This window comes from Anas platyrhynchos, chromosome 4, assembly GCF_047663525.1.
Source record: "Anas platyrhynchos isolate ZD024472 breed Pekin duck chromosome 4, IASCAAS_PekinDuck_T2T, whole genome shotgun sequence".
Lineage (NCBI taxonomy): Eukaryota > Metazoa > Chordata > Aves > Anseriformes > Anatidae > Anas > Anas platyrhynchos.
Window position 1 is genome coordinate 10,457,584 of NC_092590.1, and position 16,235 is coordinate 10,473,818.

The 16,235-nt window shown below is 37.6% G+C and overlaps 1 protein-coding gene across 8 annotated transcripts in view; it reads left to right on the forward strand.

Annotated features, from left to right (window-relative positions):
• PPP3CA (protein phosphatase 3 catalytic subunit alpha) overlaps positions 1-15,385 on the forward strand; it is a 190,696-nt gene extending 175,311 nt beyond the window's left edge. For 6 of the 8 annotated variants that reach the window (XM_072036986.1, XM_027457169.3, XM_072036980.1 and 3 more), the window contains 4 exons: positions 3,376-3,460; positions 7,613-7,710; positions 10,360-10,389; positions 13,607-15,385. In XM_072036986.1, coding sequence (XP_071893087.1) covers positions 3,376-3,460; positions 7,613-7,710; positions 10,360-10,389; positions 13,607-13,800 — 407 coding nt within the window. In that variant the 3' untranslated portion in view covers positions 13,801-15,385. The remainder of the gene's footprint in view (positions 1-3,375; positions 3,461-7,612; positions 7,711-10,359; positions 10,390-13,606) is intronic. The other 2 variants (XM_072036983.1, XM_072036984.1) reach the window with 1 other exon arrangement.
• The last annotated feature ends 850 nt before the right edge of the window (positions 15,386-16,235 follow it).

The window sequence follows — 16,235 nt, forward strand, 5'->3', positions numbered from 1 at the left end:
TCATATTGCTTTTTTGGTTTGTTTGTTTTAGTTCTCTTCATGCAAATAGGGTTTAAGGTATTGAAAGAATAGTTTGTTTTTGAAAGTATATATGGGGATATTAGACAATGTTTGCCGACATGAAAATTAACCATTTTACCCATAGTCAGTTCTCAAGGTATGACCTATTTACTTTCATATAAGCATATGTTAAAGTGTAGCTGAAGTAATTCATAAGGATTTTCCATAATGGTGAATTTCAGAATATGAAAACAGAGTAGACGCACTTGAACCATGAGTCTAAGTTTTATGTATAAATGATTAGGGAATCCAGATATTATCAGGTTAGCAGCATTGAGTCAAAACTAGCAGGGCAATGTCATGCGGCAATAGTAGGTGCATTATTTAGCAAATAAAGTTTTTTTTTAAAATAAGGATAAATAAAATCATTACCAATAATTGAGCAGTGAACATTAAAAATAAGTCATTTTCACAGATCTGTTATAAATTAGGGAATTCAATAGAGACAGAATTTTTTAGCGTATCTTTTAGTAAAGTATCTGTATTGATGAGAAATAAAATAGTCATCCTGAGCCTGTTCTGTTTTATGATTGAGGGGGGTTTTATTTCTTATTTTTCATTTGTGGGTAGAGCATTGTATTTTACTTCAGTAATAAATTATATTCCTGGTTTCCAGTTCTCAACTCTTCTGGAAATTAAACACTGGTTGGAAAAAGGTCAAAAGTACTTATAAGATTAATTAGAACAGTGTGGGCTTGTAATAAAGGAGTAGTGAGACCCGAAAGAAAGTACAAATTGTGTTTTAATGCTTTCATGGGGGGAAAAAAAGGATGAAAACCTTGTCGTATGTACCATGTGGTTTCAATGGCCTCGTGAGGTTCTAGAAACTGAGGTAGGAATGTATCCCCTCTATTTCCTGATGAACCTGTTGCTGTTTAAATTAAATTTTTCATTAAGTTCTTACTAATACATTTAGATATAATTCAGTTACAGCTGACTTACAGTCCTTTCTCCCACTCTTTATCATCTAGAATGAGGCATTTATGCCCTAAACTAGCCTTCTATTTGAAAGACACCATTCTAAGCACAGTTTCTTTCATTTTGAACTTCAAGAAATGGACTCTTAATTCAGGCAGGTGAGGACGACAGTTGGAAATGTCTGGAAATAACACATTTAATGGCTGCCCCAAGAGATGGAAAGGCAAAAGTAGCATGCATGATTATAAGACAGCTAGTTTGTGCTCCTTGACACGTGGAGGAAGATTCACCAGTGTGTAAGCAGAGAGTAACAAGCACTTCAGTGTGTAGATGGTAGTAGCTGCGGGTGCATGCAAGGTAGTTCGTGTGTCCCCATTTTTATGCAGGCTGGGTGGGGACGTGCAACTGTACAAAGAGCTCTGCACAATTCTCTGTGCATCTATCAAGCTCCCATCTTATAAAATATCCCTTGCTCTGCTAAGGGGTTGAACTTGCTCTCCACCGTGATATTAAGAGTTGTAGTGTGATTCATCCTGAGATATTGTGTTGTTACCTGTGATATTTGTTCTGCAGGTTATTTAGCCTGCTTTTGAACAGCTCTAGAGTTTGAGTTATTTTCAGTTCTGAAAGTTTTGCAAAAGATTGTTATTTGTTTTGGAATCCAAGCACAGAAAAAATTTAAAAAAAAATGAAAAAAAAAGGTACATCCTTTTCACCTCTTCTAAAATGCCAGAGTATCAGCCAGACCACCTAGTCAGCTGGTAAATAGCAGTAAGCAATCCTTGTGTTTCCAGGAGTTGTCTCAAGCTGTTAGGAGTGTAATTGTAATTGAGAGATTTGCAGCAGGGCAGGTAACAGCACTTGATAGTGGAACCATGGGGCCGCCATCAGCAGAGACGTGCGGAGAAAACCACAGCGATGAGAATTATCTCGCAGTTGGCCCTGAGAAGTGCCCAACAAATCTCCTGCATTGCACTATCCGACCTCTCCTGCGCTCTGCCAAACGGCTGGAGCCAGTGTTTCCTTCCGACCCCTTCTGCCTGAGGTCACTTCGTGTTTTAAATACAGTGAAAGAAGGCCTGCGTGGCAAGGCCCCATGTTCTCTGCTGCTTTTCACCTACTCTGCCCATCACTGGCACTCAGCAGCACCTTGCTGCTCTGCGGCACATCTCTGCTGCTCTGCCTCCCTGATTTTTGGCTCTTTCTATGATTTTAGCTTCTATAATGGATTCTGCTCAATAAAATGGAGGGCTTGCCTAGGAACTGAAGATAGGAGTTTTCATTTTGCCCTTGAATTCTGGCACAGCAAAGAAGGAAGCAGTACCTTAGTGTGGTATTTTTCTAGTTCCACTCTTGAACCTCTGAGGCAGGAGTTGTCAGACAGCATCCATATGAGCCGAGGTCACCTTTTGTTCAGAATGCTTTGGGGAGAACTTTTGGGTATACGTGGTTATGGTTTTGATAATTAAGTGAAGCTGTTTACTTAGCGTACTGTGGCATTTTCTTGCAGAGTGTTTTACTTTTCCTTGTTAAAAAAAATGGCTAGTTCTGATAACTTAGCTCTACAATTATAGGTTTTCCCCATTAAGGTGGTTTTCTTCTTTTACACGTATACAATATTCTTGGTAGCAATTACACATGCAAAATCAGCTGAACTACAGTCACTGTAACAGTGTATGATGTTTTTAAGGCAATGTATTTTGTGAGTTCATAAATTTGAGAGGAATTGTAAGTTTGAGCAGGCTATAGCATGATGAGAAGAAAGTTTTATCTAAAGAAATCTGCCAGTTACTACCAGCCAACACTATCCTTACGTTATCATGCTGGTTTTCAGGACTCTGTCTTTTAGGCTTCATAACCTTTTAAAAGCTTTTCAGCTAGGGATATGAAAGACGTGTCAGGATCCTCATGGCCTTAAATATACCCCGATCCCTATTGTGGAAAATTAAATTAAACATGATTATTTTTCACTTAAAATTGCAGGTTTAAGAAACAGTTTTTAAAATCCCATTTATTTTTTTTTAACTTTCTGGTTTGAACACTGTTCATGTTGAATATCTTTTGACATTTTGACAATTTTCAAAGTAACTTGTTTTCAAAAGAGTTTGATCTCTGAAAATATTTTTTAAATGGAAAATCAGAATATATTGATGAAAAATATGCTGGTTTAATATGTAGCAGAAAAAGGATCGCAACTCTAAAGATGCTAATAACTAAATTGTTCAGAAGTGATTAGTCTTGAGCTGTAAGTGATAAAAAAAATATTTTTGGCTTTGAGAGCAGATATGGCTTAGTTTGGCAAACTGAAGTATAAAAATGATGTTTCTTTTACTTAGAGTTCAGAGCAGTGATGTATTATTTACAAGTCTCTAACTACTTTTAATGTATTTTCCGTAGGAGCAACAGCTGCTGCTCGAAAGGAGGTTATAAGGAACAAGATAAGAGCAATAGGAAAAATGGCTAGAGTTTTCTCAGTGCTAAGGTAAGTTTATTTATTTTGTTTGTTTTATTTTCTGTTAAAGGACAGCTTTTAATGATTACTTAGAGCTCTCTACTGTTCATCAAACAGCAAACTTAATATTTTAATCTACCGCCCAACTGAGCTTTGCTGGAACCTTCTAAAGACTGATTTATTTAGACAGTGCTGCTGTTTATTATGGCTCTGAAAAATCTCCCTCAGTGTTTTTGCTGAACTTGAAACCAACAGGCAGACAAAAGACATCAACAAAGAAAATTGCAGTTACCCTTTTCTAAAGTCCTTTTCTGTCCAGGTGTGCAGGTGTTTTAGCTTCTGTTAGGAAAGAGTTAAATGAAGGGAAAGAGCATCTTCCACATAACATCTCATTAAAAAGGAAGCCAACTGAACCACTGTCACCTATAGTTATTGCTACAGCCACGATTACAGATGATTAAATATGAAAGCATTAGGGTCATTTAACTAAAAATCCGGGAAATCAGTGCAAACAACAGCAACTCATTACCTTCAGCTGCACTCCCCCAAACACATGAACATGAGTAACTAATTGCTAGCCAATGTTTAGAACTTTCCATTTGATGTCTCTGAGTAGAATAGAAAACATGCTGTACTGTGCTGAGGTCTAAATATAGAAAATACAGTTCTTCCTCCCTTTCAGCGGAGGGAATTTTTCCAGGAAATGGTATGTTGCTCTGCTGGAGTCAGTTTATGGCTTCTACAGTTGATAAAATTCGAGGTTTGGGTTTTTTTGGGGGTTATTTTTTTTAATATATTGGTATGATAGTTATGATAGACATAAGAAAAAGGAATAAAAATAGTTACTTCAAGAATACGTTCTTGAATTCAGGTGAAATTTTCTTGTTTTGAGACTCTCCTGCAGCATGCACCTGGGGCAGGTTTTCTCTGGGGCTTTTCATGGACACAGCAGTTCACCTGTGCATTGCGGAGTGCAGCAACACAGCTTTAAATTGCAAACTGAAACAGAGAGAGAACCTTATATCTGGGGCTCCAAAACTGTTACATGTGAACTATCAGTTCAGTGGTACCCATAAAAAATAAAAATAAATAATTTTGTAAAAGTTGGCAAAATGCCTTTTCCCTAAACAAGACGGGGGAGCAGTCAAATGTTTCCACCTGTTCCTCTGTATTAAATCTGGCAGAGAGCCTGGAGCTGACATTGTCACCACCTTCATGAAACAGCACGATTATTTTTCTCTGGTGATAGTTGAGCAAACAAAGTTTGGGAAACCTGGCTTTCCCCATGCCCTTGAACTGTAGCTTTTGGATCCCCACTGTATTTTGTTCTGGATTGCATTTTGAAATATAGGATGAATTCAACAGAAACCTGGAATTAAATATGCACAGAAGGGCCTGGAATTTGATGATCAGATGATTTTTTTTTTTGATAATTTGCCAATGATTCTCATCACCTATATGTCAAAGATTTTGAGAAGGAACCATGGGGCAGGAATCATTTCAAGCATGAAGCAGGAATACAGCGTAATTCTTGTTTGTGCCCTGCTTTAAGTGACATGCACGAGCCTCATAGCTCAGGGTTTTAGCACTATTTGAAGCTTGGAGCTCTCTTGAATTATTTCATGAAAACCACTGTGATGTTTTGAGGTACTAATGGAGATCAGGCTTTATCTTTTCCTGAAAATCAGCCTAATTTCTCTTTTCCTGAAAATTGGCCGAATTTATCTCAGTGTTTCATGAGACTTTTTTTTTTTTTTTTTTTTTTTTTACCACTACTGCATGCATCCCAACATCTCCAGAAGGCCAGAATGGACTGTATCTGGTAGAGAAGCCAGTGGTTCACTCACTGAAGCTGCTGAGTCTTGGATACCTTTTTTTTTTTTTTTTACATACTGATGGGCCTTAAAACTTTGCAGGATGGAGTGAAGACAAAGTATATTTGCTCTCCCTTAACTTTAACCAGCAAGTATAGCATGCCCTCACTGTGTATAATAGGCAGATAAATAGGTACATCAAATGGACAATTTTGCTGAGCAGTCTTCCAGGTAGATGAGTGCCATTTCACCCCGGCCACCATTGGGTGTACCTCTTCTCTTGCCTGGTAAAGGTTGATTCTCCTCAAACTGTTGCTAGGCTTCTACACAGATAAGATTACGTGAAGTTAATCCTCCAAGTACTATTCCAACAGAATAGCCTGGGTTATTTTTCAGTCTTGCCAGTGCAGTCAACATTTAACACACGAGTGTTTGATAACGGTGTATAACCCTACAAAGACTGAGGTAACACTGTCCTCTAAAACAATGTATTTCAGAAATCTTTGAGGTTCCTCTCTGTCATTGCTGTTCTGTGAAACCTGTTTGACTAATTGTTGAAAAGCTTTTCCAAATAATCTTCACCTGATCTGACCGCATTCAAAGGGCTCTCTTCTCAGAGCCAGAGTGGCCACCTCCCTTGAGATATGTTTTAAATGTAACCTGAATGTAAAGCTCATATCTGAGATCATTTCAGCCACTTCCATCTCAAAATTAGGCATCAAAAAACCACTATATTCAGTTTCAAAGGTTGTAGAAGAGCTTTGCAAGGAAAAGCCATAAGAAAGCCATAAGACTTAAGCTCAGTGGAAGACCTTGTCATTCTCTGTCATGGCCTCTCTATAACTTTGTATTTTCCAGCCTAGCTTTTCTTTGGGTGTATCTAGACAGGGGAGAGGTAAATAAAATACTTAATCAGTTCATTTTTATTTTAAAAAGTTAAATAAAGGAGGTGAAATACAAAATTAAGAACACTGAAGGTTAGCTAAAAGTCTTTAAAGTTTGTTGAGATCAAATCAGAGATTTGTTGTGGACATGTACTTTAAAGATTATGAAAAATATAATGCATAAACATTTCCTTTGAAGGTGAAGCTAAAAGTGATCCTGCGGTTTAGTTCAAAAAACAGAAGAAATTGACTGAATTGAAAATGCAGACAGACATTTTCTTGTAGAGGCAGATAATCAAGAGCAAGCAAATCTTTTAATGTGTCATACTCTGTAGTGGCATTACAATACCCTGCTTATTCAGGCAATATTAGGCTATTGCTGTAGTTCTAATTACCTAGGCAGCTTGAAAACAGTCACAGTCTAATTTTGACTTTTACACTAGGAAAAGTATGTGTAGAAGAAGAAATATTTTCAGACTAAAAATGGAACTTGAAGAGTATATGTCATAGATAAACAAGAGTCGCTTAAAATACATGATTAATTCAGGCCATGTAGAGGTCTAAAGAAAATTGTATGTGCTAGAATTGTTGAGAGACAGTTTTGATAGACAAAACCACATTATCCTCAAGTGGATGCGGAACTAAATTCTGCCTTTGTGTTTGCTTCCTCCAGTTTAATGTCATTATATGTTTCAAAGTAAAACACTTCAAAATATTCTTCTCTGAAAGAATTGGGGTCAGTTTTGCTGCTGAGAAAGTATGTCATCAGCATTACAGTGCTTGCAGAAGGCTGTATGTAACTTTTTCTGGATAGAGCTGTTGTATTTCTCCTGGCATATATTGAAAACTGTATGTATTTGGGGACCTGGAAAACACATTCAGATTTCGTAAAATATTTTCCTTAATTCCTGTATCATTTTCAGCATAGAAAACTATAAGAGTACTAGCAAGGTTGAAAGTGCTCATTAATTTTAATGAGTTTCTAGCTCCTTTTTTTTAAAGTGGCTGATGATCAATAATAAATAATGCATCTCAGTGCTAGTGTAGACAAAAACAAAACAACATCTTATTGTGTGATCCAAGAATCAACTACTGAGACAGATTTAAATATATTGTTGGCAGTAACTGCTCCTTTGCTCTTCCTCCTTTCAAGTTTGTGGTTTCAGCACCGTGTTCCAATGTGGGTATTTGCATATGCTGTTTGATAGATGCAGGTTATACTGATGCTATAGGGGGAGTCTGTGCATCGTGTGGTGCAAAGGTGAAGTACTTACATATAAAAAGGAGAAATCCCAAATGTTGTGAGGGGAAACTGCATCAACGCTGGAACTGCACCAACAGCAGATTCTCTCTTTCCTGGTGAGGAGATAGGAGATAAATTATTGCAGGAGAGGTGTAGCATAAGGTGTAGCTAGAATGCTTTCTGTATTTTTGGGGGAAAAAAAATAAATAACAATGATTTTGCTATATTTTTTCTTCTGCAGAGAAGAGAGTGAAAGTGTGCTGACGCTGAAAGGTCTGACTCCAACAGGAATGCTGCCCAGTGGTGTGCTCTCTGGAGGAAAACAAACACTGCAAAGCGGTAAGCATGTTTGCCTCTGTGTGTCATTATGTGTAAAAGAAACAATTGATTTTTAACTGGAGAACCCAAGGAAAATAACCACACTCTTCTCAGAAATAAATAAATAAAAGGACAGAATAAAACAGATGGCTTGCTGTACTGGAGCATTTGGAGCAGTTCACGTAAGGCCAGTTCTCAAGACTTATTACGTACCACTGATTTTCAAAGAAGGAGGGAAAAAAAGTCCCTGAAAATCAACTGTTCAGAATGGTAGATCAGCATCACATGTGAAGTGCACTCTTCCCACAGTTTATAGAGTCGTCTTTTATTTTTCTCAATAGCAGCTTTTGATACACTGAGTACAGAAGATTCAGCTTAGATAATGACACTCAAACTCTTATTTTATCTGATTTGTTCTTCCTCACAGAGAATCACCAATGAAAATAGTTCTAGAAGTAGATTTTATCTTCTAGCAATCCTAGGTGACAGCACGAGAACAATTTCACATTCTGATTTAAGCCAAAGTGAAGGGAGGCTCTTACAAACACTGTGTTTGCCTTGTACACAAACACAATACAGATTGTCAGTTCAGTTTTATACCAAGCGCTTTTTGTTACAGGAAATCTCTAAGTCTGCCTTTGATGAAATATTCCTTGTGGGATAAGAAGCTGCAAAGTATTTAATTTACTACTATAAGCTCTCCTTTTTTCTGTACAGTATATAGCAGGCACGCAAGAGTGTCTCTCACTTACTGAGGTTCTACTGGCAGTAGATGTTAGAAATAGAAATGTTTTATAATCTTAACACAGTCTCAGCCTCTGATTTTCTTGTTTCCTTCCTGGAGCATTCTTTCTCTGTATTTTTTCCCCCTTTACTGTCTCTTTTCCTACCTAGAAGATTCAGGTATTCTGTGGTAAATTTTCATTTCCCCTTTTTTCCTTCCCTTTTTTCTTTTTTGACGACTTGTGTGTTACAGACATAGTAACGTTCTGCTTTGAAAATGCTGCAATATGATTCCACAGGGTCGCGCTTGCTATCTAGGCTTTTCACTGTATAGTTGCTTTGTGTTTGTCAGAAAATTTTGTCCAGGAAAACTGCTACTGTTGCCCTAGCAAAATATTAGGAACTGACTGAAATGAATTGGAGAAAATTGCCTACACTTCTTGTTGACTAAAAGTAAAATCTCCTCATACTGCAGTATTGTAGCATAGTAAAACATTACTATAAAACAATGCTCCTGCATTGGTTAACACGTAGTAGTACCTCATTCACTAAATCTGAAATCTATGTAGTTTCTGTTAAGCACCCATTGTTGTGTGTTTTAACAGAAAATATGAGTAGTATGTTCTGTGGAAGTAATACATCTTAGCTGTCGTTTTTTTTTTCCTCCCTAATGTGTCAGTGCTGGTTTGGATCTGGTTATTCATTTTAATTTCTCATCGTAGTTGTCATGTTTCCTTTTCTTTTCTGCTTGTATTGGTTTAGTTCCTTGATTTTTGCCATCTCTCTCGCTCTATAGCTTGAGAGGCATAAGATTACCTTGATGCATGTGGATTAGTTTCTCTAATTTCCCCATGCAGCAAGATAACGGTATGTATTTTTTTAATATTGATCTCAATCCATTGGAGGACAAAAAAGCTTCTCCATGGAGAAAAATAAGATAAAAGAAGAGAAATTAAAAACAAACAAACTATTCTCTACACCAACAAAGTTCTTGAAAAATCAAAATTTCTTTAAATATTTAACAATAGCAGTGCTGTATTAGATCACATTTGCTGATTTGCTTCAGCATCTAAATCTCTGACTACTGTAGAAACAAATTGAAACCAGAACTGATGGTTAGAATTCAAATGAAGGCCAAGTTTTTTAAGAACAATGAAGTTTTCTAAACAGTGGTAACATACGGTGTATTCATAACACTGCAGCAATCTCCTGATTACAAAATTTTCTCTTTCCAACCAGGCTTTGCAATTCTGTGGGCCCAAGGGCTTTCAATATGGTATCTATGTCCACCAGTTGAAAACATTAAAAGAATTTTGTTTTCAAAGATTAGGTTGCCATAAAGGATGCTTACAGATGGAGCAGACTGAGTGAGATTGCAAGCAAAGAAAAAAGCTCTCTGAGCAAACTCTTTCCCATGTTGTGGGGAGGTTTCTTTTAGTCAGCAGAGAGAAAAAACTTTCTTAGAAGTTGCAGATGTGGTTCTTTTGCCCTGTACCAGCAGTGAATACTTTTCAAGCTGACTTTGTAAGTGGTATGAATTTTGTGTGATGGCTTTATGCCAGTTTTTGTTCTCTTTTGACAGAGCAAATCAAACCACTCTTATTTAAAACTGAGAGAATTATACAATAAACATTGCAGGTCAGATATACGATATGGAAGACGTTTTCATTTTGTAAGATTTTTTTTTTATGAGTCAAAAGAAAGCTATTCAAATATGCCTTTATGAACTTTGTGAATCTTTCTGCTTCAAAACAAACTGTAGCTTAATTCAATCTGCAATTTATTGTTTTTGTGTAGCATTTCTCTGTGTGTGTCTCTTTTGCCAAAATCCAGCACTTACAGTAACATTAGTGTGTTAGCTCCTTTGCTATTCACTGACTTGTTCTTAGAGTTAAAATCCTCTGCTCATTTTTCTCATTCGTTTTGCTACCCCTTTCTTCTCTTCAGCTACTGTTGAGGCTATTGAGGCTGATGAAGGTAAATTGGCCAGTCCCCTTTCTGTTGGTGCTACAACAGATAAGGGCTCTGCTGGGTGTATTCATTTTGCTGTAGCTTGTACAGATTGTGTGGGTGTTGGGCTAACAATTGTGGCTCGGTATTAACCAAAATGTAATTGCTTTAAAGGGGAAAATGTATTTTTTTTGTTGTTGTTGTTGTCTGTTTTTCTTTCTGAAAGTTACAATCATGTTGGAATCCTTCCTCTATGTTGAACCAAGCACTGAGTAATGCCACAGTAGGAGATCAGGGGACTTGGATCTCAAGGGACATAACTCGGCAGCAGCTCATAAATACTCAGTGACACATAGCTCCAAAGCTGTACGCTAAAGGCTGGCTCTGCCTCTAATCATTCTCAGCAATCTCTGGTCAAGGCAAACACACAGTTTTTTTTTAATATTTTTTGTTGTTTTTTCTTTTTTTCAGTTTGTTTTTTCTTTTACTTTTAAGTCACTAGTGAAAAATTTTTATTGGTCTTTTGTTAAAGTTCAGCATGTTTGTTTCTCTTTAAGTAAAACAACATGACACATTTGTCTGTAAGACGTCTGTTTCCTCTGGTAGTGGCAGTTTACACACTGGATATTTACATTAGAGCAACCATTAACACTAGCACCATTTTAGCTACAAACATAGAGTGGCTGCCTCAGAAGGTTTCTGAGTGTTTAGTATCAAAAGCTATGGTGCTTTATTGACAGACCTCTAAGTTAACCCCTAAGCAATTTTTAACTACACAGCTAAGACCTAAGTAATTACATATTGCAATACAGATGTACAATATTCATTCAGCATTATAAAGTTTTGGAAGAAGAATTTTCATAATTCCCCTTTAAAACAAAATTCTTCAGTTGTATTTTGTTCTTGCCCCTCTCAAATTTTCTGCGGGTATTTTTTTTAGTTAATTTAAAAAAATAAAATAAAATCTGATGATTGCTGTCCGTTGGTGAGATGTGCCCTTTTGGCCAGCTGAATTTGTTTTTGATTTTTGTAAAGCAGTGAATAAGATTCTAGAACAAATAAGTAAGAGAAAATACAACTGCTTTCTAAATAGCAGTGAGTAAGCTGCTATTTATGTTGGAATTATCTATTCCTATCGGCAATCTCTAATCTGCAGTGTGCATTCTCGTTGACAGTTTGGCTGTTTTCTGTGATTTTCTGTGACTATGTGTTGTGTTTAGTATACTCTCAATGTAAACTGCTAATACTCGTTGTCTGACCAGCAACTACAGCAGAGCACCTTCTTCAGTATTACAGATGATAATGTGTCTGCTTGAAATACAATTGGTTGAACGTGATCCTGTTCCAGCAATACGCACTCTTCAAGTTAATTCTTGATTTGCCATCCTCGCTAGTTAGGCACGCAACCATAGTCATAACGACTGCTCTACACAGACGAAGCTAACGATGGAGAAAATGTTTCGTCCTTTTCTAATTGTCCCTCTGCAGTTTTGATTCAGGGCCTGATGACACCAGGTGCTCCATACCTGTAATTCCAACTGGGCTGTGCTACTTGCAAGCTCCAGAACACAGCAACTGTTTCAGCTTCTACACGGCCATCCATTAAACTGTTGCTTTAAGGGATTGGCCTGGGTGCTTGTTAGACATCTTCATTTTTGTGGTAGACGATAAAGAAAATTACTTGAAAAAACTTACCATAGGGCCTGTTCTGTTTTCACTGCTCCATCCCTGCTCACTTGACTAATCTCCATTATGTTGTTGTTGTTTTTTCTAAGTTAAAGTATGATACATGTTAAAACCATGCACTTCAAAGTTCCAATATAACATTTGTGAAACTGGTTACGGAACTAAATCCTGAGGCAAACAGGATCTATCCATTTTCACAGGAATGGTTGGCAAAAATCTCAGCATGAAAATGCTTTTCTCACTCCCCACAAAATGCAAGGAGTGGTAGATTGGTACCAGGGATGTTTGGAGGTCTGGGGGTTTTGGTTTTGTTTGCCTTTTTTTTTTTTTTTTGTTAGCAGAAGTACAAGCTTGTACAGAATTGGGACTTCATATTGCAAGGAGATGAGGGGTACTTTAGGGAAGAGGGGAGAAGGTAAAAGGTGGGAAAGAATATTGAATCAAGAATATTGAATTTGATCTTTGAAACTCCCCTACCACTTTTCTACCCAGGGAGTTTGCAGTTTCCTGGTACTAACACACCATTTCTGCTATATGGCATGTTAAAATAGAGGCTTAACAAAAGTGCAACCAGCGTTCTGGAAGTACAGCACACGGATTTGGCGTTGATAAGAGAAAAGCACACAGAAGGCTATTACAAATTTGCTACGGAGCTGCGAGCTGCTGTTTGCCTACAGTGCTTTTTTCTCTTTCGCTTTAAATCTAACTATCTTAAACTCATCAATCAAAGAAAAATAAATAAATCACACTCTGTGAGTATGTTCCTGAGCCTGCGGCTGCCTTCTGAGGTCAATGCGGCCTCATCGGTGCTGCTGCTTGAAAGGCCGTTCAAAAGTCCTCGGATCCAGTTGGAACTTTGGTCCTTGGTGAATTTATTCTCAAAGTTCAGTTGTACCAATATGCCAAAATAATGATACGATAGCCCTCATCTGCGTTGCACGGCATTCCTGCTGTCCCACTCAAACTGCTTTTTAGAGTCCAGGGAGGTTGGGGAGTGATTGACCGGCAAGCAGCTGGCCCGCACTGAGACCCTAGGACGAGCTGTTATAGGGTCAGCCCAAATGCCCTATAGCTTTTACCATGAAGACTGGCCACGTCACATCATCACTGCTTGTAACTGGCCAGTGCTTCCAGAGTTTGTGTGGGCTCTGAAAACCAAAGGGGAGTTTTCCCTGAGTGAGGATGTCATGGAGAGGCCTAACGTTGTAGGCCATAGGCTCTAGGCCATGACAACCAAAACCACCTCACTGGGTCACTGCTGTCCCTGAGCATCGTTCTGACTTACAGACCGTAGCTTCACAGCAGCCTCTTAGTATTTTAAGCTGAGCCCCAGAGGACAGCAAAATAGTGGGAGATGATTTTGTTTGTAAAAAAAGTAGTTGGGTTGCAAGAGACGGTGGCGGCTCGCCCCCAGCTCTTTCTGCATACGGTAAGGAGTCCGTCGTGTTGTCAGATCTTCTCATTGCCTTCTTCGCAAAGAAGGACGTTGCTAAGTTGGGGGAAAAACTGCCAAGAGTTCCACGTTGCTAATTGTACTTTTTAATAATCCTTTATTTAGCTATCAAAGGATTTTCACCCCAGCATAAGATCACTAGCTTCGAAGAGGCCAAAGGCTTAGATCGAATTAATGAGCGAATGCCTCCGCGCAGAGATGTGCCATCTGATGCCAACCTTAACTCCATCAACAAGGCAATCTCCACAGAGACTAATGGCACTGACAGCAACGGCAGTAATAGCAGCAATATTCAGTGACCACTTCCTGGGCGGGGGGTTGAGCTGCAGGGCGCGATGGGGTTGCTGCACATCAGCAGTTGGATGTTCTTGCCTCTGATAATAGCTTACTTGCTCTGGGGGCCAGGTGTTGGATTCAGTTTACAAAATCATCTACGAAGAGATCGTAAACTTTAATTTGGTGGGAGGGGGGTGGGGGATAGACACCTCCTTTGGATATGCCTTTAAAATGCTTGTAGAAAAATGAAAGCTAATGCTGGTATATATTGCAAAGTTAGGGGAATGAACATGTTTTCCTACTGCATTGGGAACTTCTAGATATGTTACTGAAAGGCCTTTTGTTATGTTACTGGACATGAAAACTTTGTTTAATTTCTTACTAACTATTGTACGTTTACAGTTGCAGCACTAAACATGGACAACATCAAAACATTTTTAACAAAATGTACAAACTAAATAAGGACTATTTATTGATAATGTTTTGCTACTCTTGTCAGACAATGGCTATGAAATAAATTAGGCAGTCTTAAAAAATATAGAAAAAAAAAAGAAAAAAAAAAAAGAATGTTGGAAATTTGTTTAAAATGCCAAAAAAAGAGAGAGAGAAAGAGAGAGAGAGAGTGAGAGAGAGACAGTTTAATTTTGTACAGATTATGCTTACCTCAGGTTTCTTTAGTGTGCTTCAATGCCCTTCTTTAAATATAACACTTATCTTACTAATTTGGCAGCGATTATCCTTTTCTTTGTTTAAAAAAAAAAAAAAACTGGAATAATGATAACATTTATCTTTTTTTTTTGCTGTTTATATTTAGGGGGGTTTGGTTTGGGGGGTTTTCTTTTTTTTTTTTTTTTTTGGTAAATCAAGTCTTGGTTGTGGCTTGCTGAATTTAAATATTTATGAGTGGTGCATTTTTAAGTATAGTGAACAAGACACCATATTAAGTGCAGTGAAAAGCATCTATATTCTGTAAAAATCTGCCTATGCATGTTTTTTAAGAAAAAAAATGGCTGTATAGGCCTGTATGGGACTGTAATGCGCTTAGTGGTCTGACTTATACTGGAAATGTATGTATACTGGCGTACTTTATATTCTCTAAAAAAAAAAATGCTTAATGCCTTTGAAATTTTGTAATCGAAAAAAAAAGCTTTGAAAAATCTAAGGGGAGAGTATTCTTAAAGTTTTTAACATAAGCTTGTCAGTGCACATATAGATGGGTAGCATGTTTAGCAAACCTTGTGAAATTTAAATAAGTTTGTAGTTACATGTGAAATTCTAAATGCATGATAACTGTTAATGTCATAATGGTTTAGTCATTTTGTTATGTTCTGTCATGTGCCACAAAATGTGTAATTTTTTCACTTTTTTCCCTTTGTATATCAGTTACGGGTTTCGACTGGTTCATTCTAAAAAAAAAAGAAAAAGAAACAAAACAAAACAGTCCATTGATATTTTTTAACAATTGTATAAGTGCCCAAGTAATTCACTACAGCCTACAGCCTTGCCTTTGTAATTTGACTTCGAAATGTTGGCAATCAAAAGCATGCACTTGTAACAATGAAAGAAGCATTTTATATTACTACTCAATAAAAATGTGCATGAACGTAAGTGCTCTTCCCTTTCTTGCTGACTAAATCTCAGAAGTGTGCGCACACGTTCGTGCGTTTGTTGCTCTCTTTTGCTTTTTGAACAAGTGGAGACCATCTGCGTAAAGGAAGAGGGACACGTTTCACAGTTCAAGGTCAGTTCTTTACTAAGAAAAATGCATTTATTACCTAGCTGCACTAAGCTACTGAGCGCTGCTTCTGCAAATTCCCTGTATGTCTGATTTTTCCCCCAAGTTCTAGGTAAAAAGGGTTTTTTTCTCTGAAATTAGTAGAATGTATCCCACTAATAGAGTGCACAAGAAATAATATGCTTTCTGTGTGGTTTGCTCTCTCATCTACAGTGCCCTGTGATTGTAATTTGCTTTTCTATCCCCCCAATGTTGTTGCAGACTGTTACTAGAAACAAATATTAGATGATTCATACCTGGAAATCTAAACTTACAGAGAAAGCTTGGAATTGGTAGCAGAAGGACTCATCTTAGGCTCTCACGGCAGAGAGAAAATTCCAGTTCAAATACAGGTTCCTCTTTTTCCACTGTGACTTGTGAATTATGAAGATGTAATTACGGTATGTGACTAGCATCCCGCCCTGTGTGGAAACAAGGAAATGGTATGGACAGACCTCGCAAATGTTCCTAGCCAGCTCTCTTCCTGTATTTGAAAAGGTGAATTAGTATCATTTGCAATCTTCCTTTAGGAAAGGAAAAAAAAAAACAAAAAACGATGCTTTTCAGTATCAGATTTCAAATGCTGTCTTTTAGTCAGAGATGAATTGTCAAAGCTCTGTGTTTTTTTTTCTCATTTTCTCCCTGACTGTGCTCAGCATCCTTCCACAGTCCATCATCCTGTGA